Below are 26,587 nucleotides of genomic sequence, written 5' to 3' on the forward strand. Positions count from 1 at the left end.
TAAATATTAATAGTATTAGAATTGTAAAATAAAATAGCATGTTGAAACAGCGGGGTACAATAATTTATCAAGAACCTAATTTCACTTGTTCCCTCACTGAAGTCCGTTATCTGTAGCAAAGGCAACAGGTTTCTGAACCCTGTGAACGAAGCGAACGAGAAGTGCCGGTATTTCTAAGCAAGCCACAGGTGTCCGATCTTCGTCGGATTCTACTACTTAGATTCTACTACTGGATAGCCGGCGCACACCGTTACATGCACATCTGCAAGGCTATTTGATGAGAACTGGCGCCATTATGGGAAAGTGGCGGTACGTGCCGAAAAGAGCACGTACACGGCCATGAATACGGGTCTGCCGACCTTGGCATATCAGAAATCCCCTTTCACGAAGGATTCGAGAGAAAAGGTCGACAGGAAATCATCCTATCAAGTCGTCGCTGCTCCAACAGATTGTGCCATAAATTTTTCTTGTAATTAGCTGATCCGAAAGTTCGGCAAATTTTTGGCAGATCTGCTGTAAACCTATTAAATCAACTGTGTGTCATCAGTGTCAGACGTAGGACTTGTTTTTAATTAAGCTGATCAAAAAATTTGACAAGTTTTTGATTAGGCTGATCTGACAATTCGTCAAATTTTTGACAGACCTGCTGTAAACCTATTAAATCATTTGTGTGTCATTAGAGTCAAACGTAAGACTCGTTTTTAATTAGGTTAATCTGAAACTTCGTCCAGTTTTTGACAGACTTGGTATAAACCTATCGAGTCATAAACATCTGTGCGACATCAGAGTCAGACATAAGACTCGTTTTTAATTAGGTTGATTTGAAAATTCGCCAAGTCTTTGATTAAGATGATCTTAAAATTTGTCAAGTTTTTGACAGACCTGGTATAAACCTAATAAATCATCTGTGTGTCAGTAGTGTCAGACGAAGGATTCCTTTTTAATTAAACTGATCTGAAAATACGTCAAGTTTTTGATTAGGCTGATCTGAAAATTCGTCGAGTTTTTGATTAGGCTGACCTGAAAATTCGTCAAATTTTTGACAGGCCTGGTATAAACCTATTAAATCATCTGTGTGTCATTAGTGTCAGACATAGGATTCCTTTTTAATTAGGTTGATCTAAAAATTTGACAAGTTTTTGATTAGGCTGATCTGACAATTCGTCAAATTTTTGACAGACCTGCTGTAAACCTATTAAATCATTTATGTGTCATTAGAGTCAAACGTAAGACTCGTTTTTAATTAGGTTGATCTGAAAATTCGAAAACTTTTGACAGACCTGGTGTAAATCTATCGAATCACTATATGAGACGTTAATAACAATTTTATTGCAATTGACAAATGAGTAATTGGTAAATAAAATTCGTGTCTAATAGTGTAGTTTGTATCTACTGTAAATGGAGGATGAGATTTGTCGATATCTGACGACTTTGGTCCTTCTTTATGTCAGACCTGGGTGACTAAATAAAAATTGATCTGAAAATTCGAAAACTTTTGACAGACCTGTAATGTAAATCTATCAAGCCACGATATAAGACATCGATAACAATTTTGTCGAAATTAATAAATAAGTAATGGTTGGATGAAATTCTTGTCTTGTGTTGAATAGTGTAGTTTGAATCTATTATAAATGGAGGATGAGATTTCTCGACATTTAACGACTCTGGACTTCCGTGGACCTACTTTGTGTTAGACTTAGGTGACTAAATAAAAATGATTCACTTCGTGGGTGAAGACACGTATTATAGCGTATTTTTGTATGTGTATAGTGTATATCGTGTATTTTGTATGCTCCATATGTTCTGCATGTGTTATATTTATTTTGTATATGTATTTTGTATGTTCCATATGTTCTGTATGTGTCGTATTAATTTTGTATGTGTATATTATATATTGAATCGAAAGTGTATTTATTCATTTGCATATGCATAAATTAATTCTTATTTATTTACTTATTGCATCAATGCATGGCAATTTAATTGCGACTCGTTTCTCCTGATCTCTTCGATAAGTATGTATATGTGAACGAAGGATTTCGAAAGGACGAGGACCAGCATCTGGTTACCTTAATTTAAAAGCAGATGTAACGTGTTCGTGCTGTACACTTGCGTCACATGCAGCAGGCTAATATAAAGAATTTCGAATTTTATTAAAAGTTAACACAGTGAGCTAATTTCTACCACTTGCAACATACTTTCCAATGCTTTTATCGAATCTGCATTAATTTAAATGTATATCGAAGATTTAATTAAACCATGAAGCAATCGTCGAATTTGGTACGCAAGTTTTATCTGTGTTTTATCTATATAGTGTATCAAAGAGGTACCAATCACAAGTGCTGCTGCAGATAACGTTATCGCTCAATATAATCCCAAGATAATGCAATTTTGACTGACGAAATTATATAAAACAATAGAAACACATACTCCTGGATCATGTTCTTTAATTTTCTAAAACAAATTCAATTCAATCGGATGTTAGGTAATGTTAAATTACATGTACAGAGCTAAACTCCTACAAATGAAATAGAGGTAGAATTATACTCATGCAAATTATTTATCTAATATATAATTTATATATATAATATTACTAATAAACACTATGTACAATTATTAACTTAGTATATTAGTATTATTTACTTCATTATTATTATATTATTATATTATTTACTATACTATATTATTTACTTATTATATTATTTACTCAAGCTATATAATATTGCTATAGTACTGACCACTACTATGTACCTATTATATCACTATCTATTTACAAGTCAACAGCTTGTCTAAACCATCGACGCACACGACGAAGGAGGAGAATATATTCAATCAACATCTGCAACACCTATCAAAATATTAGGTATATTCCAAGAATCACACCCAACACACGCACACACACTCGAATCACCGATACTAAAAATAAGCACATTACCAAATACCGAGTGAAAGCGATAAGCAAGGTGGTGGTGCGATACGTGGATGCTCGATATCTCTGGTTTATCGTCTCTCAAGGCAAAGATTCGATCGTCTCCGCCGTGAAAACGATCACCGTTACCAAAACAACCATCGCGAACACTCCGCGAGACGTAGCTGGTAGACCCCACGAATGCGAGTAGCACGTAATCACGTTCAACTTTTACCGTGATTCGCATTTGGGTATCGAGGGCACCTGCATGCCGTTCCCGTGCCGGAGAAACGGCTCGTTCCGTTGTGTCCAGGCAAGGATGAAGAGCTACGCGCAGTCGTTGCACCTTGCTCGCACGAAAATTACACCTGGGCGTTATTCCAGTCGAATTGGACGAGCCAATCACCGTATGGTCGACGATTAACCTGATTACGCGACGAAGCAATAGGCACCGAACGCGTTGACCGGTTAGCCATTTCGGTTCCAGTCGTGAGAGGGTGGAGAAAACTTTAGGAATAAGGAAGTTCGAAATTTGATTAGTAGATTTAGGCGAATTTTCAAAAATTTGTCAGTTCTGCTTGAAATTTGGAAGTACCAATACCTTGTCATTACGTGACGAAGGAATAATCACCGAGCGCGTTGACCGGGTAGCCATTTTGGTTCCAGTCGTGAGACGGTGGAGAAAACTTTAGGAATAAGGAAGTTCGAAATTTGATTAGTAGATTTAGGCGAATTTTCCAAAATTTTTCAGTTCTGCTCGAGATTTGGAAGTACCAATACCTTGTCATTACGTGACGAAGGAATAATCACCGAACGCGTTGACAGGGTAGCCATTTCGGTTCCAGTCGTGAGAGGATGAAGAAGGCTTTGGGGATAGGCGAGTTTGAAGTTTGATTACTAAATTTACTCGAAGGCGATATCAGGTTAGTTGCATCTACACTATATCTACGCTAAGCTTCAGAAATAGCCTAATAAAATTGATTAATTTCATCACTGACCGATAATCTCAATTCTAATAATAATAATAACAAGTATTAATTAATTGAAAATACAATTGGTTAATTTCATCACTAACCGATAATCTCAATTCTAATAATAATAAACAACAACAAGAATAATAATAAGTAATACTAAAAGTCACTTAGGCTATTTTCCCCATAGATCTATATACTCAGGCAGCTATTCGCAAAGAAGATCCTTCGTCTAACATAAACATATCAGTATTGATCAATTAGCAGCAAATTTACCAAAATTCCAAGTAAACCCAATCAACCCTAACTTCTCTGCAGCTGGAATGAACCTACACCCCGTTCCTCATACTTCCATCCCCGATAAAGGTCCCATAATCATATCAGTATTGATCAATCAGCAGCAAATTTACCAAAATTCCAAGTAAACCCAATCAACTCTAACTTCTCTGCAGTTGGAATGAACCTACACCCCGTTCCTCATACTTCCATCCCCGATAAAGGTCCCCAATCTTTACAACCGATTTATCATCTCAGTCCAGAGCACGTTTGCTGCGTCGAATTGCGTTTACCCCAAACCAATTCCTGGTACTCGTCACCAGTCAGCTGGGAGGCTACCGTCTGAATATTAAAAGCAGCTACCAAATCCTGCGCTCGAACCGGTGCAGTCGAGCCACACGCGACGAAGACGCATCCAGCTGGCCTGAGAGGAATATCGGAAACGAAATGAGCCGGTATCGACGAGACTGAAACCGAAAGTCGGTCCGGGAGGATCCTCCCTTAGTCTCTGCCGGTGTTCCCCCAACGAAAAGGAATATATTTCTGGGCACGGAGCATGAATTCAAGAGACAGGACGTGACAGAGAACTCCTTGGACCTTGGTGGCCGAGCCACTGATCGACTACGAATGAGCCTTTGCGCCCGATCGCATATGCGCGATGCGACGTCTCCTTCGACGCCTACAGGATAACTTGCCGCGCAGACCATTCCGTGGATTTGCATTTCAAAAAATGCGGAAGACACAGTGCACGGGCAGTCCGACGCGTGGATATCAAGGACAAATGAGGTATTCTTTACTTTCCTTTTTTTGTCTTTTTTCTTTTTATTTTTTCCCCTTTGTGTTGCTTCTTTTAGGGTGTGGGTGTGGGTGTTGAATTGTACGATAGGGGTAGTATTGTGTGAATTATTGTCAATAGGATAGGGATGTAGAATATGCTATATTTGTAAATTTAGTTTTTTTTTTATAATTATAAGGACTGATTAATATTGGATAAATAATTTGATTTTAGTTTCTTTTTTTTTTAATTTTAGGTAGGGGTATTATTATCTCAAAAATAGGAAAATAGGACTGAGATGTAGAATGTGACATTTTTTCGAATTTAATTTGATTAATTAATCCCAGTGACTGATTAAAGTAGGATAAGTATTTTGAAATTTATTTACTTATTTTTTACCATTTTGTGCGAGGATATTATTATTTGTAAAATAGGAAAATAAGATTGGGATGAAGAATGTGACGTATTTCCATTTCAAAATTTGATTTACTAGTTAATCCTATTGACTGATTAAAATTAAAATTGGATAAGTAATTCCATTTTTTCTTTTTCTTTTTTTTCAATTTTGGGTAGATGTATTATCACATCAAAAATAGGATTGGGATGTAGACTGTGTTGTATTTACATTTTGAAATTTGGTTTGCTTAGTTAATCCCAGTGACTGATTAAAATTAGATAAATAATTTCATTTTTCCTTTTGTTTTATTTTTGGTAAGGGTATTATTACATCAAAAATAGGACTGGTATGTATACTGTGTCGTATTTTCGAATTTGGTTCGGTTAATTAATCCCACTGACTGATAAAAATGAGATGAGTAACGTGACGTTTCTTTATTTATTATTTCATCTTTCCAGAAAATAAAATTCATCGTTTAGTATAATTTCCTCGTTCGCGGTCCGAGTTTCGTAATTAGGGGAATTCCTCAGAGACGCACAGTTCTAATTAACTCATGAGTCTGCACTGATTAAGACACGCGTGAGAAATTTTTAACCGTAAAATGCCCATCGATTCTGACACGATGGTTCTAAGTAGACTGTGAACGCAACCGGAAGCACAGATTAGATTAAAAGCAATAGTGTCCGTACATACACACATTGTGCATAGATAAAATTTTCGAACTTTTGACTGAGATTGACTAAAAGCAACTAAATATAAATATCACTGATTCGTGCTTATAAATATACGTACAATAATGAATAATTAAATACATTTATTAATTCGCCTTTTAATCTCTTATATCTAACCTTCTCAAAATTCCACTTTTAAAATTCCAATAAAAGAGCAAGAGAAAGGTGTATCCCACCCGTATTTCGAAGAAACTATGTGTACTTGAAACGTGTCGACTGGAGCCTTAAAAATTCCAGAAATAAAGCATTAAAAACCAAAAATATACCAGGAAGTCTACGATACAGGATTTCCTGTTAACCTTTGCAGGAACGAATTTTTCAAAGCGAAAAAGATATCTGTCAGAGATTAACATTGCAATCAGAGATTAACGTTTCAAAGCAGTGATTGTAAACCTCGATTATTAGTGATATTCGACGAGGTTTCCCTTCTTTTTCTTTATCATTTAGGGGTTCTATGATGAATAGTTCTCCAACTGATTCTAATCCTTATTTCCCTTATCATAACAATAATCATAATTTAAAGAAAAATACTACACCTTTTTCTTTATCATTATGATGAATTTCTAATATTTTTCCCTAATAACAATCATAATTTAAAAACAAAACTACCCCTTTTCTCGATAATTAAGGGGTTGTATGATGAATAGTTCTCCAATCTTTTTTTCCCTTATAATAACCATAATTTAAAAAAAAAAACTAGACATTTTTCTTTGTCATTGAGCAGTTCTATGGTAAATTATTTTCTAATATTCTTTTCCGTATAACAACCATAATTTGAAAACAAAACTACCTCTTTTTCTTGATCATTAAGGGGTTCTATGATGAATAGCTCTCCAATTTTTTTTCCCCTTATAATAATCATAATTTTGAAAAAAAAACTACACATTTTTCTTTATCATTGAGCAGTTCTATGATAAATTATTTTCTAATATTCTTTCCTTATAATAATTATAATTTAAAGAAAAAATAAACCTATTTTGTTTATCATTGAGGGGTTTTATGATGAACAGCTCTCTAATCTCTTTTCCCCTTATAATAATCATAATTTTTAAAAACTACCCCTTTTTCTTTGACGAATAATTTTCTAATCTTCTGTCTCCGACAATAATAATAATTAAAAAAAGCACTAGATATACAACTAAACACATGGTACATGGAACCAGTATCCTCGAAAACCTCAAAAAAAGTATTTATAGAATCACCGCGAGTCTCACGTTCGACAAGTAGTCGAAAATAAAAAAGAGAAGGATAAAATTTGCAAGTCTAACACCAGAAACCTGCGTCGAACTTAGAATCTTAATCCAAGTCCAGAAATAGTGACACTTTTTGATACTCTATTTCTGTGTCAGCTTACAGTACATTTTTAGCCTTCCTATGCGCTCTGAATCCTTATTCAATTCCAATCATCCTGTACGCGTTAGAGCCGGTGCATCGACCGTGAGATTTCGAGTAAAAGGCGATCGAATCGCGAGGCGAGTTTATCAACGTCCGAGTCGGGAGATAAATTAGAAATTGAATAATAACAGACCATAAATCGCGTCATACTAACGCTGCCACTACCGGACCAATCGAAATCACCGGCCATAGACCTCCTGTTTTTGCAGTTGCTGAAAACACGATCGTAGCAGCCTCTGGTGAAATTAACGTCGACTTTTATCGAGGCTGGAATGTGATTTCGTCTACCTAATTATTTTCATCCAGACAGTTCGACACTTTATAACACCTTGCACTTGGTACTCACGCACTCGCGTACATGTGTCGATATTTTTAGATTTCGCTCTATGCACTTGCTCTTATAAACATTGTATTTCATTAGCATAGCGATATTGTGAATCAGAATGTTTTTTATCCCGACTACCGGTATTTCAATTTCCAATTAACCGATTCGCGATAGAGAAGATGTAATTTGTTTCGAGATAAGCGAATAAAATGTTGGTTACAGGAGGTTGATTAATGAAATGTAGCATGTATAATTAATAACGGTTAAAATGTTACGACGGTAATGAATAAATATATGTAATTATATTTTAATCTGCATAAAAGTTGTTATTAAGAATCTGAAGCCAGTCGGTTTCGCTCGTTCGATAATTCTAGCGTTGACTCGTAACTCACTAGCGCCACCGCGGCGACAACTAAGGACTGACGATAGGTTACTTCGTTTCGTTTTCATTCGTGAAGATAAATAAGTGAGTAAGACTGCTGTATATATTAATTTGCGGACATTTAGAATTCTTTTCTTTCTACGTTCTAGTTGTTCCAAGAATATCTTGAAATTGACGAGTTAAATAATAATGAGTGATCCGAGTATTCGAATATATAGGGAAGAAAATAGGTTACTTAGTGAAGAGGTGGATAGTGATTTGGTACATTCAGGAGGAATATTGCGTGTTAAGTGACGTTATTACAGAGTACTAACGAGCATCAGCGAATAACGAAGTGGGCCTTATAACGTCACGGTCACGCTCGTGGAATACGAGTTTGGTTTCGACATTGTAACTGTATGGTTTTAAAAGAATTCGATTGATCGGAGGACAACGTCGAATCTTCGTAATCACGACACGATCATGCTATTATCGTCCCGTTATGTCCCAGGAATATTAGGAAGCAAGATGAGTGCCGAATTCCAGCCTGCGAGCCGATTGCGTAAGGATCGAATGAATGACCGACGTTCCTTGGGAAAAAATCGTTTAGCGAATCGAAGAATCAACTTGTTTCTCGTCATCGACCACAAAATTATTCACGCCCCAGTGCTTAATGAATTTTTTTCCACGAATCGAAATGGAACATTCGATGGAGCGGAAATAATTTTGGAACGTACGTGACGCAAATCTGTGGCGCGTGTGGTGCAAAAAATATTACACTATAGCATTAATATAATAACATAGGAATATTATTGTATAATAAGCAATAATAGTTTAAGCAAAATGGTATAGTAATAGAAGGAATAGTAATAGAAAAATTATGACATAGTAATAGTACAGTAATAACGAAGTTATAGTATGGGAATAATAATAGTGATTAGTACAGTAATAACAGTGCTATATTGTTATATAATATAATACAATAAATAAAAGTAATACCTAGTATAATAACAGTAGGAATACTAATAGAAAAATAATGACATAGTAATAGTAAGGGAATAATAATAGTAATTATTATAATAATAACAGTGTTATATTATTATACAATATAATGTAAGAAATAAAAGAAAGAAAAGTAGTACCTAGTATAGCAACAAGTAGAAATACTAATAGAAAAATAATGGCATAGTAATAGTGCAGTAATAGTATGGTAATAATAGTAATTAGTACAATAATAACAGTGCAATATTATAATATAATATAATATAATAAATAAAAGAAATAATAAAATAATCAATTAGGGGGAAAAGGGAAGAATATTTGGAAAAATATTTATCCTCGAGAAAAATTAAAAATGTAACATAAAAACGCGTGATCGACATGAACATGTCAAGAAACAAAGGAAAATAAAATCTCACGGAACAAGAAGAAATGACGCAGTTACCAAGAAGAAGCAGAAAAAAAAAGAAAAACAATAGAAAATGGAAGAACGAGGTAAACTGATAAGAATAAACAAGTAGCAGAATAATTCACGTGGTTGGAACCCAGCTTCCGAGAAACGATCGCTCGAGAAGTCCATTGTTAGCGAAGATTTTTGTTCGCTAAGTAAAAATAAAGGATACCATAAGCATCGGGAATAATCATGCGTGCGATCGGCAGGAATACCTGGTGCATCATCATGGTTACGTAAAAAAATCGCGCGACTGATCGATTCACGGTGGAAATGCAATATTCCATAACAGTGTTTTGCAAGCGACCCGATGCTCCTCGTATGATTTATATGCCGGTCTTACGCGCGAGATCTGTCAATTTCATCGTTCGCGATACCGACCACGAATCCAGGGGTACCTGTGTTCATTCATGCAAGAAACGTCTCAATTGACGCACTCCGGGAGCCGCAGATGATTCACAAACGCTCCCTGAATGGAGAACTTATCACGTGCCGATCTCCTCTCAGCGCTGATTCTGATAACCAACGAACTTGGTTTCCTCTCGTGAGTGATTCGAATGATTCTAACGGATAGAGCGCGTAAATATCTCGAACAACACGAATCTGATGTTTTCAGAACGGTTCTATGTCGAATAGAAGGTTCGGAAGTAATTTGAAGAAGTTTGAAAGCATTTGACGAGAATTTTGAAACGTTTAGAGAGATTAGAAACAATTTGAAGAAGTTTGGAGAAGTTTCGTGATAATTCGTAAAAGTTTGAACGAAAGTGAACATGTTTGACGAAGTTTGGAAATGTTTAGAAACGCAGTGAGAATATTTTAGAAGTGTAGAAATATTTAGGAACAGTTTGAGATAGTTTTAAAGCGATTTAGGAAGGTTTGGGGAAGGTTGGAAATTTTTTAAGAAGTTTAAGAACGTTTGAGAAAGTTTGACAGCTATCGAAGAAGTCGAAACACGATTTCAAAGAAAGAGGACAATTCTACAGAAGCCTGAGATCACTCGAAAAGATTAGCACGTAAAATATCTCGAATATCTCAAATCTGATGTTTTTAGAACGGTTCTATGTTGAATAAAAGGTTCAAAAGTAATTTGAAGAAGTTCGAAAGCATTTGGGAAGAGTTTGAAACCGTTTGGTGAGATTAAAAGCTTAAAGAAGTTTGGAAGAGTTTGGTGATAATTTGTGAAAGTTTGAACGAAAATGAACATGTTTGACGAAGTTTGGAAACGTTTAGAAACATTGTAAAAATATTTTACAAATCTAAAAACATTTAAAAACAGTTTGTGAACGTTCTAAAATAATTTAAGGCAATTTGGTGAAGACTGGGCGAGTTTCGAGAAGTTGGAGAACGTTCTAAAATAATTTAAGTAGGTTTGATGAAGATTGTACGTGTTTGAAGAAGTTTTAAAACGTTTGAGAAAGTTGAAGCACAATTTCAAAGAAAAAGGACAATGTGCAGAAGCTTGAGACCATTTGGAAAGATTCGAGGACAATTATGACGAAGTTTGAGAGCGTTTGAAGATGTTTGAACCCATCTCATATCTCATTCTTCAATTAATACAAGTCTGCTACTACGTTCACGTTGCACCAAGTATCTCGACAACATGGGAGGTCAGAAAAGGGTGGTTCTAACTCGTGTTTGGTCCATCACAGACACCGTCTACCGAATGGACTATAGCAAACATCTCTAGCAGGTCCTTCAACACGATCAGTGCCGCGCCGGTTACCGGTTTCTCGCTGGAACAGGTGTGCCACATTCCTTTGCACATCGCGGCCATTCTCTTCAATTATGTCTCTAGCCGACCTCAAAGCTTACGTTACTGTAAATTACACCGCGATAATAAAGATCCGCAGGAAATCGTGTTCGGTAACATTTCTCTTGCGTCCTTCCACACCGATTACATTGTCGCACGCCTAATCGGGCTTTCATTAACCACGGATTCCCGATGCCTCTGAAGTTGCGGCTATCCTTGCGTTCCGTGTGTAAGAGATAACGTATCGTAATTACCCGCTTTGTTCTTCCTTGCAGCTAGATCGCTGAATAAAACGATCATTAGATCCTGCGTCAAGGATTTTCCGGGAGATTTTTTCTCGTGAACTCTAAAGCATCGCGGTTGGATGACTTCAGACGAGATTAAGTAAATTATAATGATGATAGAGTTATTCTTGAGGTGAATCTTCAATTGCTTTGATGATATAGGAGAAGCAAACTCGACGAGTTTGCAATACAAAGTAATTGGCAATGGCAATCGTTATTTCTAAGTATACATGATTTATGTATAAGCGGAATTTAGTGGGGAATTTAACCCTCCACACTGGGGAATTTTTCATTCTATTATTAATCGGAGCTTTTGCAGCGAGGAGCTTTATTAACGCTGGAACTACCAAAAAGGTCAAAACGATTCGTTCTAGATTCTTTATTTTTGAAATTACTGAGAGCATGCAGTTGCTCATGGCAAAATTAATATCAATTTTTATTCCAATGTGATCTTAATTACGTATACTCTATTAATTTCGTTGTACTGATTTAATTGTCACCTACATAACCTATATCGTATTTAGGTACTTACTGCAGATCGATAATTCCAGTGTTAAAGTAAAAAATTTTATTTAGAGAAGAGAAAAATTACGAATATACGTGGATTTATTTAATCTACGTGTATCGTAGAAGCTTTATTCGAATTCTTGTCATTATTGGGGAATATGGGACCAAACGGTAAATTGCAGGTTACCGACGCCACCAGAGTGGCGCTAGTGGCGCACAAAGGTTAATACGGTGCCGCCATGTTGGAATGAGTCACCATGATGGTCATCGGTGATCAAAGTATCACAGAATTGTTTCAATTCTGATAAATAAATAGTAACAAATTTCGACTGCATTTTAAATGAATTTTTATTGAGATCTGACTGATATTTGACTGAATTTTTTAATAATGCGGAAGAATGGAAAAATTGAGGACCATGAGCATAAGAGTATGATACAAATTATGTTTATCTATGCCTAGTTCTTATGAAATCAAACTTTTCCAGGGTATGAAGAAAATATTAGGGGAAATCGATTTTGCAAGAACAATTCTACGTATTCGGTTGATTTAAAAGAAGAAAAAGAAAAATACAGAAAGTGATTTTACATTCTCAAAACTGACGAGGCATGCATTACAATACGGTTATATGTGATTGCAACTGCTATCCATAGTGAACGTTTACTTTCAAAAGAACACGAGTGCAATCGAAATATGTTAATACGGTTGCTGCATAGAATAGCGATTAGATCAAATAGATCACTGGTATTAACAAAGCTTGACATGAGCATTCCGATCAATATTATTTCGACTGAAACGATACTTTTTGATCCAAGGACGATAAATAAAATCCGAATGAAGTTGCAATCCACTGACTGAAAACCAATGCAATATATATACTACTATGTCTATCCTATTTTGTTTCGTAGATATGTAAAACATATATTTTCGTATTACGATTTTATTGTTAATATTTAATTATTAAAATGGAGTCAATCTTCGGAATAGAAATTTTAAGTATACTATTAACTACTATAAATTTATAGCCATCCACGAGGCGACCAAAAATTATAAACAATCCCTATGCACCAAAATATTAATTTTTATTTGCAATAAAATTATGGCTGTATCATATTAAAAAATTCCAAAATTCCTTTTGACTAAAATAATAATTGGGATAGAGCATGAACTATTCCTAACTCGTTAAATTATATATATTCACATGCTAATTAAAATTAACAGCATTCACGAGGCGACCAAGAATTATAAACAATCCCTATGCACCAAAATATTAATTTTTATTTGCAATAAAATTATCGCTGTATTATGTTAAAAATTCAAAAAATCCTTTTTGACCAAAATAATAATTGGGATAGAGCATGAACTATTCCTAACTCGTTAAATAATATATATTCACATGCTAATTAAAATTAATAGCCATCCACGAGATGACCAAAAATTATAAACAATCCCTATGCAGCAATATATTAATTTTTATTTGCAATAAAATTATGGCTGTACCATATTAAAAATTCCAAAATTCCTTTTGACCAACCTAATAATTGGAATAGGATCTTATTCTCACTAATCGTAATACAAAATCAATTATTATAGTAACCACCGAAAAATAGTCTACATTTAATTCCATTCTGGACAATCTGATAACATTGGATTTACTCGTACCAGGTACCTCATCGACGATGATCAGCACCATCGATACCGTAATAATCCTGTGACCATAATTCTACCCTGACGATCGACAACCAGATCTCTTCCCGAGATGATCTCTCGCGAAGCTTCGTGGAAAAGTTTTTCATTTGACGAGAAAGGAGCACGGATAACGTGCACCTCGATGAATGACCTAGTATCGTACGGTCGTCTGTTACCTAAGCAGTCATCGTAGACGTCAGCCATGCTGCTAGACGGTGTGGACGTTGATCTCGATGCACGACGCTTGTACCGCTTCTATTCTCACGCAAAAACAGGGAGCGAAAGGTGTGTTAAACGGTGCTAAGGAGCACGGGATCTGGGCTCGAATCAATGTCTTACATTTTATGCTTTCCACCGTTACAAACCATTGTCTTTGCGGGCCTGCGAATTTCATGCTCCACGGCCGCCATTCGGTTATGCAAGATGATAACGCGAAAAAGTAGTTCGGCTTTTCGACTGAGGAACTATTTGGCAGAAGGGACCGTCTGTCAAACCTGTGCTCTGAAGTGTTTTAAAGTTGGAAATATTTTATTGACAGACGTGGGAATTGTTGTATTATGGTACTGAAAGAGATATTTCATTTTTAATATAGAAAAAGATCCTCGACGAATTTTAGTTTTAATTCAGGATAATATTACGATAAATTATAAGAAATAGGGTATAAGTAGACTACAAGAGTATAATAATCGAGAAAAAAGAGTTGTCTCGAGAAATAGTCATTTTTCAAACAGGTACTGAATTTGATCTAGGGATATGGGGAGACCCTAGGGAATTTTTTAAGCAAAATGGTGTTGGAAATATTTTAAAATTGAAAATATTATTTTTGAAGGGGTAAAGGTTGTTATATTATGGTTCTGAAAGAGATATTTCATTTCTAATATAGAGTAAATTAAATGGGTTATAAAAATGGAGAAGTTGCTAGTTTGGAAAAAGGACCTAGACGATATTTTGGAGATACTGCATACATTTGAATTTTAATATGGGATAATATTACGATAAATTATAAGAAATAGACCATAAGTACATTACAAGAGTGTGATAATCGAGAAATAGTCATTTGTCAAACAGGTACTCAATTTAAACTGGAGATATGGCGAGAGGCTAGGGAATTTTTTAATATTTTTAAACACTGTTGTGGAAAATTTGATAAAATCAAATCTGATAACGACGGTTTAGCGAATTTAGAAACAATTGTGATATCTGATGGTGTATGTGACAATGGTGAAGAAATATTCCTTAATTAAAACCTTTTATTTCCGATGGAGTCGCATGCGACTAATTATCTTAGATATTTTATGATAAATTTTTAATAATGACACTTCCTCTTCCTTTTTTTTCATTTTTATTAAGTTAACAGCAAGATAAAATATTAGGAATCCAATTATTTAATATTTTTATCTATTCCTCTAACTAATAACTAACTACATATATTATTCTTATCCCCTATATTTCAATAATACAATATTTGCTATTTTTCTAACTATTCTGGTAACTGGAAGTGATATATAAATATACCAATGTTATTCTCGTCGTCCGCAACTCAACGCGAAAATAGTGTGGCAAAAATATCGACGCAGAAAGATTATTGAAAATTTCAAGGTTATAACTCATCCGTGCCAATGAACTGTATAATAAATCACGAATGGACGAATAGCGAATGTATAAATAACGAATGAATAAATAAACGAATAAATGATCAGGGTAAGAAAACAAGTTGCTTCGCTACTCGAATAAAAATCGACTCGTTACCCGAACCAAAATTCATTCGCCGTTTCAAATAAAAATCAACTCGTACCCATTCTGTCACGAAAAGTTCCTTCATTCCCGAGCACCTCGGCACCCTCCGTCCAGTAGCGTAACAACCCTTACGTAACCCCGCGTAACGCAAGCGAAGGAATTTCTCTCCCCCGCACTCAGAATCATATTTCTCAAAAGCTATTACCTTTCGTCTGATCCACAGTCTCACCGCGAGCAGCTTATCCACGCTCAGCTAGGCATTCGTGACAAAATTCGAAATCTTCCTGCGCAACCTCGTAACAATGAAACGCGATCTTCTCCAACGCTTCCATAGCCCGTATTCTGGTTCACCGACTCGCCGGTCTCGCAATATTTCACGCAGCTTGCGGAATCATGCTCGTGTGCACGATGCACGTCGATCATTTCAGCCGTCGATCGGTATCACTCGATCGGCATGGAAGAATTACGAAGCAGCTGAATGTAGGCTGACGATCGCGTCCCCCCTGCCCCTAGCTTAGATCGATCCCTCTTTTCACGTCCTCTTTTAACGATTAACTGCACACCTTTTTTCGCCTTTCTTCTCTTCCCTCACGCCGGTTAGAACAGGGAAGTGATTATTCTATAGCGAAGAGACTGGCTCCTTCGCGAAAGGTATCCTAACGCGTTTATGGTTGTACCGGGGAATTCTGTAGTGAGAATTAACCGTGTTAGAGTAAGGTACTCCGAAGATAGCACGATAGATATTGTCGAATTTGTTTCCACTGGGATCTAGAGATTGTAACGCAGCCCAAAAGTCGAAACATTTATCCCTCGCATCCTAGTTCAAAGATAAACCCCATTTTCTTTTATCCACTTAATCTAGGATTAATATTTTCCTTACCACGTCTGTCACTCGTGATACTCATGTTTCGCCCGATGCACTTATCTCGAGTCTCGCACGATATCATAAGCGAAGGGATTAATATTTTCCTTATCACGTCTCTCGCTCGTGATACTCATGTTCGACCCGATTCCCATCACGTCTCTGACTCGTGATACTCATGTTCGACCCGATTCCTTACCACGTCTCTCGCGCGATATCGTAGACGAAAATTTAATCTAGGATTAATACTTTCCTGTACGCGGCATGTTCATTAATCCCAGCACCGTTGGTTTCCCACAAGCCCCTCGGCATTGACTGGTCTATCCAACCAACGTGTTAACCTACTATTTCATACAACTGTCTGTCAGACGACCGAAAATGTCGAGTTCACACGGCAGGAGGCTCCGAAACCATTGTTATTATCTCGTTGCTCATCGTTTTCGTGTACAACGAGGTCAAGTCTCCATCAGACGACTATAGATCGCAGCGAATTTACGATAAAAGACGTTACTGGTTCCTCTCTGCAGCCTTCAGTTCCAGGAGCAGCGATGTCCGTGGAATGCGCGTGACTTGGAAAAACCTTGCATTCACCTTGCAGGTTATTGGACAGGTTTAACTTAAGTTGCTGAACCTCCGGGTTGCGGGGTCTGCACCACTGTGTCATTACCAGTGACCATGGGCAGGCAAAGGCTGCCAGTATATACACCGGCGTCAAGGAGCGCAAGAAATTTAAGAGAAGAAAGGTCAACTAGCAGTTCTGTTGCCACGAAAGGTCTTCCTGTTATTTTACAAGGATCACAAATCTTTCACCAGCTGAAGGAAGTCTGCTCTGCGAGATATTAATTAGACTGCTATGCGGAATAATCATATTCGGATGAGTAATCACCGAATGACCTTTGGCTCTTGATGAAAGAGTATAAACGCAACATTCCAGGAAATAAACAGCATCGTATTTAATTTGCATCACTGAACAGGTCACCGATTATGGCAAACACTTGGTCCATGAAGTGTTAAGAATAAAATTAGCAGAAGGTTCAATGTAGGTCCAAGTGATAGCAAATTTTTGTCAGGATTTTCATTGACGATCATATTCTCTTCCCAATCTATATATTGAGGAATAAGAAGAACAAGGTCCACTTCCTTCATCGAATAAAATATTTTTTAAATAGAAGAAGAAGAATTTTCGTTGATTCCAGTTTTGACATAAAACTCAGAGATAGGCTAGTTAACTACTAACTACCCTAACTTCAATCTAGCTCTATCCTGGCAGACTAATAGTTTTAACCAATCCTATGTCTACCACTATAATTCACTCTTCTAGGTACTACAGCATAGATGACAAACGAGATCATGTGATGTGGTATTTAAAAAAGTTTCCAAATTTTATATCTAAAAGATCAATCTAGATCTAGCTCTATCCTGACAAACTCGTAATGCCAGTAAACCACAATAATTCACTAATTAACCACAGTAATACTGCAAAATCGATCACTGATGTCGACTAATACCAAATAAAAACGCATAATGCAACGCAAGAAGATGGAGCACTCGTGAGAGTTTCCAAACTTTCCTCTGTGTCTAAGAAACCTATACAAAACCAGCAAACTAGCCAGCTGGCAATAATCAAGAGATGATAAGTAGAATAGCTCGCACCTCGACGCTTCCGAATTAACCTACAATCCACCTGTTCTCCCAAGACACAGACTCAGGACCCTAGAATCCACAGCAAAACCTAGATCATTCGATCCAAAACGTGACACAGCCATTTGGACTCCACGGAATCGAACGACCCTGTTTTCCCGGGCTAGAAATTCATTTGTAGGCTTCATTTGCAGATATTGTAGAATATTTTTAAGACCCAAGAGTGATTGTCAGTGGGGACAACACGAATGTGTGCAAAGTTAGAGTTTACAGTCAGAGTAACTGATTGTGAGTCAGTATCAAAGTCAGAATTCGTAGATTAGACCAAATACTTAGTATCAGTTGTAGAATTAGACTAGCTTCAAACTGTACCAAGCAATAGTTCACGTTTTAAACATACATTATCCTCATTAAATTCAAAACCGAGTTCTTCGTGCTGTTCATGCCCACCCCAATTCCTCCTTACCTCTCACTCTTACGATATTAATGTCAAACAGATGGAATAGATTTCGAAGCCAAATGGAAGAACTTTCCTGGACCATCCTAGCCACCGAATCTTCCCTGCCAATCTTCTACCAGTGGAATAGTGCCATCATAACTCCCTAGCAGCGAAGAAGCTGATCCTTGAACCTTTCCTCGTCGACGCAAGCTAATGCCATCCAATAATGCCACAGAACAGGTCTGCTCGGACCACTCACACGTGCAATCATGCGAACTGCAGTAGCACTAGAACCACGACTCTCATGGTTACCCAGTCTTAGCTTACAGTTCGAACTCCAGCGTGTCTATCATCGAATCGCAATTGCGAGATGATGACAAAGCAGGATAAACTGCACTGTCGTCTTTTAATCGATTTATCTAGATACCATATGTCGTCTTGGCTCCTATGACCGCAAGCAGATTCGCTTCTAGGCCTTTTCATGCCGACAGGGGCTAATACCAGCCACTACTGTGGAAATGGTTACGTTAGATTAGGTTAGGTTAAATTAGGTTAGGATAGATCAGATTAGGTTAGGTTTTTTAGATGTAACAGTTAACACAGATTTTGGATATATATGTATTAAGATATAATAAAGCAGCGATGTCAGTAAGGAAAGGGGACAAGTGTGCATAGGAAGCATACTGATGCATAGAATCTAATGGATTCAGGTTATCGTGATAAATGAGTATGCGTGTAACGATTGAGGTGTTGTGTGAATTGTGTATGTCATGTAATGTATGAAAGTAGAAATTTCGGTTCTGTTTTTATAGGTATATTATTGTTTCTGACGCATTGAACGTATTGGCCTGCTAGAAGAATGCCTTACTGATGAGTCCACTAGCAGACCTGGGTCGAAACGCATCCATTCCATTTCCTGTCGTCCTTCTATCTACTACCCTATCAATAGCAACGACGAACACAGGGATACCAACAGACCAGCACCATAGGACACCAATCGATCATAGGAACCGCAACAGACTAGGCCGAAAACAACGGGGCTCTCGATATAAAAATATAAAATACCCCGTGAGGGGGGCCACAATTATGACTCTAATTTCAAGAGATCGATGGTTTTTCGTCCGTAGGTATTCAGTTCATGAAGAATCGAAGGAATATGAATCACAGACCGGTCCCTGATATCGAAACAATCCTTCCGCTACCTCGTCATTTAGGTACCTCGAGAGATAGGCTAATTATAACGTGATTTCGCTAGGCTAGCTGAAAAAGGAGAAACGGAAACCGTGTTTAATAGTACTAGACGTTTCGGCATGTAGACTAGGGTACTTGTCTACGAAACGTGTCTCAGAAACTGGTAATTTCCGTTCGAAGGCGGCTACTAATGATGGTAATTATGAGAAGCATGTGTATCTTTCTTTACGAATAATTCTTTGCGCGTGGAAAATAATATTTGTAATAATTAATTGCTAATGAGAACGATGATAACGCAGTGTTGTATTGTATAGTTATATTGTGTTAACCCTTTGCTCTCAGTCGCCATATTTAATCAGATTCTAAAGATCGTTGTTAATTAATATCTCGAATTTAAAATTGCTCAACAACGCGTGGAATATCGAGATAAAATAATTCTACGTCTTACAATTAATTTGCACTTCTGATTTACCATTTTGAAAATATCGCCGACCTTGTGGCAGAAAGTCTTCGAATTACTATGTTTCTGTAACGAAAAGATCGTCGAGTGCAAAGGGTTAACTTGCAAAATTAATTGGCAGATTTTAGAACGAAGTCTTGAAAGTAATTAATAAGTCTCGAGAATCTTGAATAACCTATATATCTAAATAATAAAGTAATTTTGAACATTAATTCGAATATTAACTAGTCTTCGATTAAATTCCTGCAATGGTTTCGAATAATACAAATGTATGAATTTATTGCAATAAAGGCGAACTTAATCGTGAATATTAAATAAGTTTACATAAAATAGATTAATATAACAATTGTATATTAATGGTTATATAATATATTATGTATTAAAAATTATACAGAGATCGACCAAGTGGAATAAAAGGGATGAAAAATTCCAATTAATCTTTATAAATTATCTTGGATGTAATTCAGTCGATTCGATCGCTTCTGATGGGTACCATGGAGAAGGCAACACCATCATAGCTAGGGAAAGTCTTCAAGGTGAAATGTAATGGACATGACCTTGTACAAGCGGCCAGCAACTATAATGACGTTAAAGAAGAAATTCAGGTGAACATCCATGTTGGAAGCAACGTGAAATACCAATGATATGTATACATATGTTATGTATAAATGTGTGATACATTTCAAGAATTCCGAAGTAACTATACTAACTATAATAATTAAATAATGTAATAAACAATACACGTTACTAATTGAAACTAATAGGTTTCAAAGAATTTAAAAACTACAATTAAATATCCCTAATTACAATAAAATTTCGTAAATTTTGTAAAATTATTACAACTGAATTTTCATAACAGGAAACACCGATTTCCTACAAGATATGTAAAACAGTTGTCTTCAATGAATTTATTATTAACTATATTATCTCTATAACCGTAATTTATATTACTTATTAATAACTTTGCCTCGATATGAGAAATCGAAAGTAATTATTCCCAGAAATAAATTAATCCAGAAATTTTTGATTTATTATTTAAAAGATTTATTATTAACTATAACTCTCTATAACCGTAATTTTCATTACTTATTAATAACTTTGCCTCGATATGAGAAATCGAAAGTAATTATTCCCAGAAATAAATTAATCCAGAAATTTTTGATTTATTATTTAAAAGATTTATTATTAACTATAACTCTCTATAACCATAATTTTCCTTACTTATTAATAATTTCACCTCGATATGAGAAGTCGAAACTAATTATTCCCAAAAATAAATGATTCCAAAAATTATATAACAAATAAACACAACAAAATTAAATGATAATACAAATACACGTGTACATCGCTTCTAAATCAGACGTTATTTCAAAAATTTCACAAATCTAACAGCTTCGATAAAATAAAAAAAAAGATAGTACTTTTACAATTCAAACCTTTCCCTTACCCAATAAAAATACGATTATATAGAAGATACATCTTCTGTGTACGTTTAAAAGTCGCCAAGAACTTTCTGAATATCCCCATGCATGACTCACTATCGTCGATTAATGATGTCTCTAATGAAATTAGGCCGAACGTATCAAAAAGGCCGACGCAGGTTCTCTATGTTAATTTATTGGCTGGCTCATCGAACGCGATGCGCAGTAATTTAACAATAATCGCATTGTAAAACTATTCATGCATTCCTGTGCGTGCTCACACACGTGCAAATGTTCACGAGAGTGGAATGTCAAAAGCATAAACGCCGTGCGTCAATGAAGGAAATCTCCCTTATTGTACGCGAGATATGGAGAGTGACCACGATTGGGAAACAGGATTTGCAAATAGAATCGGTGTTAATGACCTTGCATCTGCATCAACGGGGTTTATCGATTTCATACGATGACCTGGTAAATTCTAACGAACAATTCGAATAAATTTTCAGCATCGAAATAATCCAGATCGACCTACCCCATTAAAGTGGCATTTAAATACCACAGTAGCCATTAATAACCTTATTGTTATTAAATAAATACAGCAATACGATTACTATAAATTAAAAATTAATTTGAAAACAATTAAAAATAAAATCAATTTCTGTATGAAATCAGAAATTTTTTGAAAAGAAATTGCATTTCCCTGGGACGATTTTAATTCGAGTAAACGCGAATGTACTGTAATTTGTGATTTACATAGACGTAACAAAGTGGTATGGAATTTAATAGCAAAGAGTGCTTTAGAAAAATATCAAAGAAATTTTTATCCAGATTTTTCGTGTAATTTTTTAGAGGAAATACACCCTTATAAATGTGGGAAATTTTGATGAATAATTACAGATTAATAGTTACGAATACAGGATGTAATTTCGGAGACAAAAGAATCACTTGGTGGGATTAAATAACAAAGAGAAATTTAGGAAGAAAAGTGAAGCAATATTTATCAAATTTTTTCCGGAATTTTTCAGCAAATTGGGAAAGATAATTGCGAATGTAACTCAATTGTATTAGTCACTTGTTTGCATTTAAAATGTTTAATTAATCGAGTGAAAGTGCTGTACAGCACACGCTTTGTGTCTAACTTAACACTAACGTAACAGGGTTAAATGTAAAATAAGACAGGGATATAAACAAATTTTTATAAAAAGAAAAAAAAAGAAAAAAGGAAATACTGGGAATTTTATAATCCTATTGTAATTTTCACTTTTATAAAAATAAACCTACAACGAAGCTCTGATAAATCATTAACGCACCATAATTGTTATGGGAACAATCAAATTTGGAGCAATTTAAATTTCGGTAGTATTACGATAAACATGTTGCTCTTATAAAAGGTACAAAATTGTTGGTTGGAGAATCAGTGAGTAACAGCAGACACCTATATACGCGGCGTACAGCTGAACGAGCCGAGAAAGTCAAGAGCGTGGATTCCATGGGTTAACCATGCTCGAAGAGGGATATCTCACGGGCCAGTTAGCCTACTTACGAGACTTGAAATTCGTCCCGTCGTCATCGCGACCGGTTCCCACTCATTTCGTTAATATTGACCATCGATGGGATCGGAGGTACAATCCTCTGTGTGATGAACCATCCCAAACAGTCGTCATTTGCCTAAGACTTGCGTAATAATCGTGTACGACTATTAACCGTCGTCGACGTGACGAACTATTCGATTTGCGAGCTATCGAAAGAGATTTCAAAATCCGGTCTCTGTGTCACTTTCGAGCAGAGAAAGTCGTGCAATTCATTTTGCCGTTCGCGGAACGATTTATGGAAAACTTTCGTTAGAGATTGTTGGGGTAGAAATTGAAGCGTGAGTAGAAATTGTGGAAATGAAAAATTAAATTTTTAGTATAGGATATATAATGTTTGAGACATAAGGTTATTATTAATATACTAATTTACTTTGAATGACGTATGTAACGGCTACCGTAAACGATGATTCTTCTATGTTTGCACTGCACGAAGTACGAAGAATAAATTCAAATTTGCCTACTGCGCATGCGTTTGACGGTCACGCGCCGCTAGCATAGTCAATATAAAGTTTAAACAACATTGTAAACGTAATTGGACGATATTAATAGAAAAATAGTAAGTCATAATTAGAAATATAATTTTTGAATATATTCCCAGTGAGAATTGTTAGTTACTTCAAAACGATGTTGCTTTATAGACAGAAAATGATAAACGTCGGTAGCAGACAGCAGATAAGTCGTCTGCTAGAAACAGCTGACAGGTAAGCAGAATAAAAACGTGGTTTCGTGAATTTTGTTTGCGATATTACGAATGTTTCACTGCTTGTTTTATGAATTTACGTTTACACTATGAAAATAAAAATGAACATAAGACAAATAGTTGCTCATTTTCCGAAATACTAGACTGAAATTTCTTGGTAAAGGAATACGATTTACCCACACTTTTTTGTAGACATTACGTAATTTACGAAATCTGCGAAATAGACTATAATTCTTTGTTTCATGCATTTTATTGGTATAGAGTATCGTTTTTATTTCTTTTTCGTAATTATAAGCAAAAATTAATGCAGGAAACTACAAAATACCGAGTGTAATAACGTAAAAAGATTTTTATATTCTATATGAAAGACAGGTTATGTGAGTAACAACAGAGATATTCTAGCTAATATTTGACTGAACATGAATGAAATAATGGAATTTTATGCTTATTTTACAAAATACTATGTAGACACAGAGGTAATCTACGATTATATTGCAACTATAATGATTATAAATAATATTTTTCTTAAACCGTAACAGTGCCAAGAAGTAAAATTAACATACCTGACAATGTTGAACCAAAGTGCTAGTTGAATGCTCGATTCTAGGTCGTGACTTGACACATGTCGTTGAAACTTTCCTTCGTAATTGGGCGAAATGTCCAAACTGGCACAATTTCTCTGCACGAGCACAGAGCCTACTCGACCCTATACACGCCATAGCGAAAACTGTAGTGAGCCGAGTCACACGACTTGTGAAGACTTTCGAGTTCCACTAGCCCCACCGATACTTCAAAATCATTTCCCCACCCATTTTTCCCTTTCCCGTCCCCAATTGTAAATACACTTGCTTTGCGCGGCATTAGTGGGAACAACAATATAAATCGGGAGTAATTTTAATCATTAAGTAATCCCAAAGACCCTATCGACAGACTTTCAAAAGAATGTTAAATCGAAAGTCTATTAGCGACCTCTAATTGATATCTATATTGTTTACCATTTAAATCTGTACATGTGTATATATATATACATATATACATATACATTGTTTAACGGTTTATTTATTCAGTAGCCATTAATAGATTTTGTATTATCAATACTTTTTATAATGATTTATCTTAAAATTAATGAAACTAATTAAGTTTCACGTTAATTTTTTTTTAGTATAGCGTGGAAAATAAATTTCGAAAATAACTTATGAATAATTAGAAGAATTAAAATGACAAAATTATTTATATGTAGAAATTAAATAAACGTTATTCAATTTTGTGAATTTCTATATGTAAATTATCCTTAACATCACATATTTGCCTTAGTTTCGATTTATACTAATTGTTGTAATCTATGGAATACTTTAAACATGGCGAACGGAATTTTTGCTAGGTTATGTCGAGTATTTAAAACATTTGATCAAGCAATTAATGTTATATTAGGTCACAAATTTCCACCAGGTAATAAAAAATATACTTATATATTGCATTTAAATTTAATTATATTGATACATTATAAATGAGATGTTTTGTGTTTTTTATTGTTTGTAACCTCTTCAAATTATTACAAATTTAGATTATTTGTAAATATCAAAAAATATTCAGTGTTATATATTTGAATATAATGATTTTTTACATTCTTCTTATTATTACAAAATTTTATTTATACTTTATATAGGCAATTTATACGCAATTGAATATAATGCTATAAATCAAGTACAACCCACCAATTTTCCTGGATTATCCATAAAGGATACCTTAAAAGAAGCAGTTTTGTGGGCTGCACCTACTAAACGACGAACTATAGAAAAGCGTCTTTCCAGAAGGTTTGGTGTTCCTAAATATAATTGGAAACCATTTGTTCCAAAAACAAATATATTAATGTGTAGAAAATGTGGTCATGATTATATAGCCGGCACACTTTGCGGTAATATATATAATACATATTTAAATAACTATCGTTTGTCATATCACAAATTTCATTTTTTCTAATTTTTATAGGATATTGTTATGAAATAGTAAAAAAGGAAACAAAAGAAATGCAGGAAGCTATACAAGATTCATTGAAATTAGATCCTGTTGAGCAGAATGTCATTGTACTATATCAAGGAGAAAGAGAAAAACTGAAAGATAACTTTTGGAAGGTATATTGCATTTGCGTATATTACTTAATAATATGTTTATAAAATAAATTGTTTCTGATTTTTATACATAATTTACAATTACATTTTTATAGAATCAAAGAATTGTAGAACTGAATAAAAAGAGGCCTGATTGGTTTAGTGCAAATTTACTCCAGCCAATATCAGAGGAATTGCCTGAATCAGAAGTAACACCTATAGATAAAGATTCAGATAATATCAAGCAGGATTAAATTATTATTTTGTATTTATAACCTGTTTTTATTTGCATTAAACAAATTTAAATAAACCACAATATTGACAATTGTTACTTTATTCTTAAAATGTGACATTACAATTATATATGTACATATATCTCTTTACAACATTCTAAATCCTTATTTTATCTTTGTAATTCATTAATATGAAAATAAGTATAATATAAATAACAATCACGTTATTTATATAGTTATAATTATATATTAAATCACGTATTAAATCACCACCTCTATACACTATAGTAACTTCATTAAATCTCTTCTGAATTAACAGTCTGCAAATTTAAATAATGAAAAACATTTCTAATTCTGTAGAAATTAATATACTTTTCATAAAGTACATG

At 35.0% G+C, this 26,587-nt stretch overlaps 2 protein-coding genes across 2 annotated transcripts in view; one reads left to right on the top strand and one right to left on the bottom strand.

Moving 5' to 3' along the window:
- qless (decaprenyl diphosphate synthase subunit 1 qless) overlaps positions 1 to 24,816 on the bottom strand; it is an 82,789-nt gene extending 57,973 nt beyond the window's left edge. Inside the window, exon 1 of the mRNA XM_017906578.1 lies at positions 24,421 to 24,816. Coding sequence (XP_017762067.1) covers positions 24,421 to 24,576 — 156 coding nt within the window. The 5' untranslated portion in view covers positions 24,577 to 24,816. The remainder of the gene's footprint in view (positions 1 to 24,420) is intronic.
- A 366-nt stretch (positions 24,817 to 25,182) lies between these two features.
- Positions 25,183 to 26,274, top strand: mRpL32 (mitochondrial ribosomal protein L32). The gene is made up of 4 exons (XM_017906579.1): positions 25,183 to 25,306; positions 25,524 to 25,772; positions 25,847 to 25,989; positions 26,082 to 26,274. Exons 1-4 carry the CDS (start codon positions 25,216 to 25,218, stop codon positions 26,217 to 26,219), a joined length of 621 nt encoding a protein of 206 aa, XP_017762068.1. The 5' UTR covers positions 25,183 to 25,215; the 3' UTR covers positions 26,220 to 26,274.
- The last annotated feature ends 313 nt before the right edge of the window (positions 26,275 to 26,587 follow it).

The sequence above is a fragment of the Eufriesea mexicana genome, unplaced genomic scaffold, assembly GCF_001483705.2.
Source record: "Eufriesea mexicana isolate 0111107269 unplaced genomic scaffold, ASM148370v2 scaffold5561, whole genome shotgun sequence".
Lineage (NCBI taxonomy): Eukaryota > Metazoa > Arthropoda > Insecta > Hymenoptera > Apidae > Eufriesea > Eufriesea mexicana.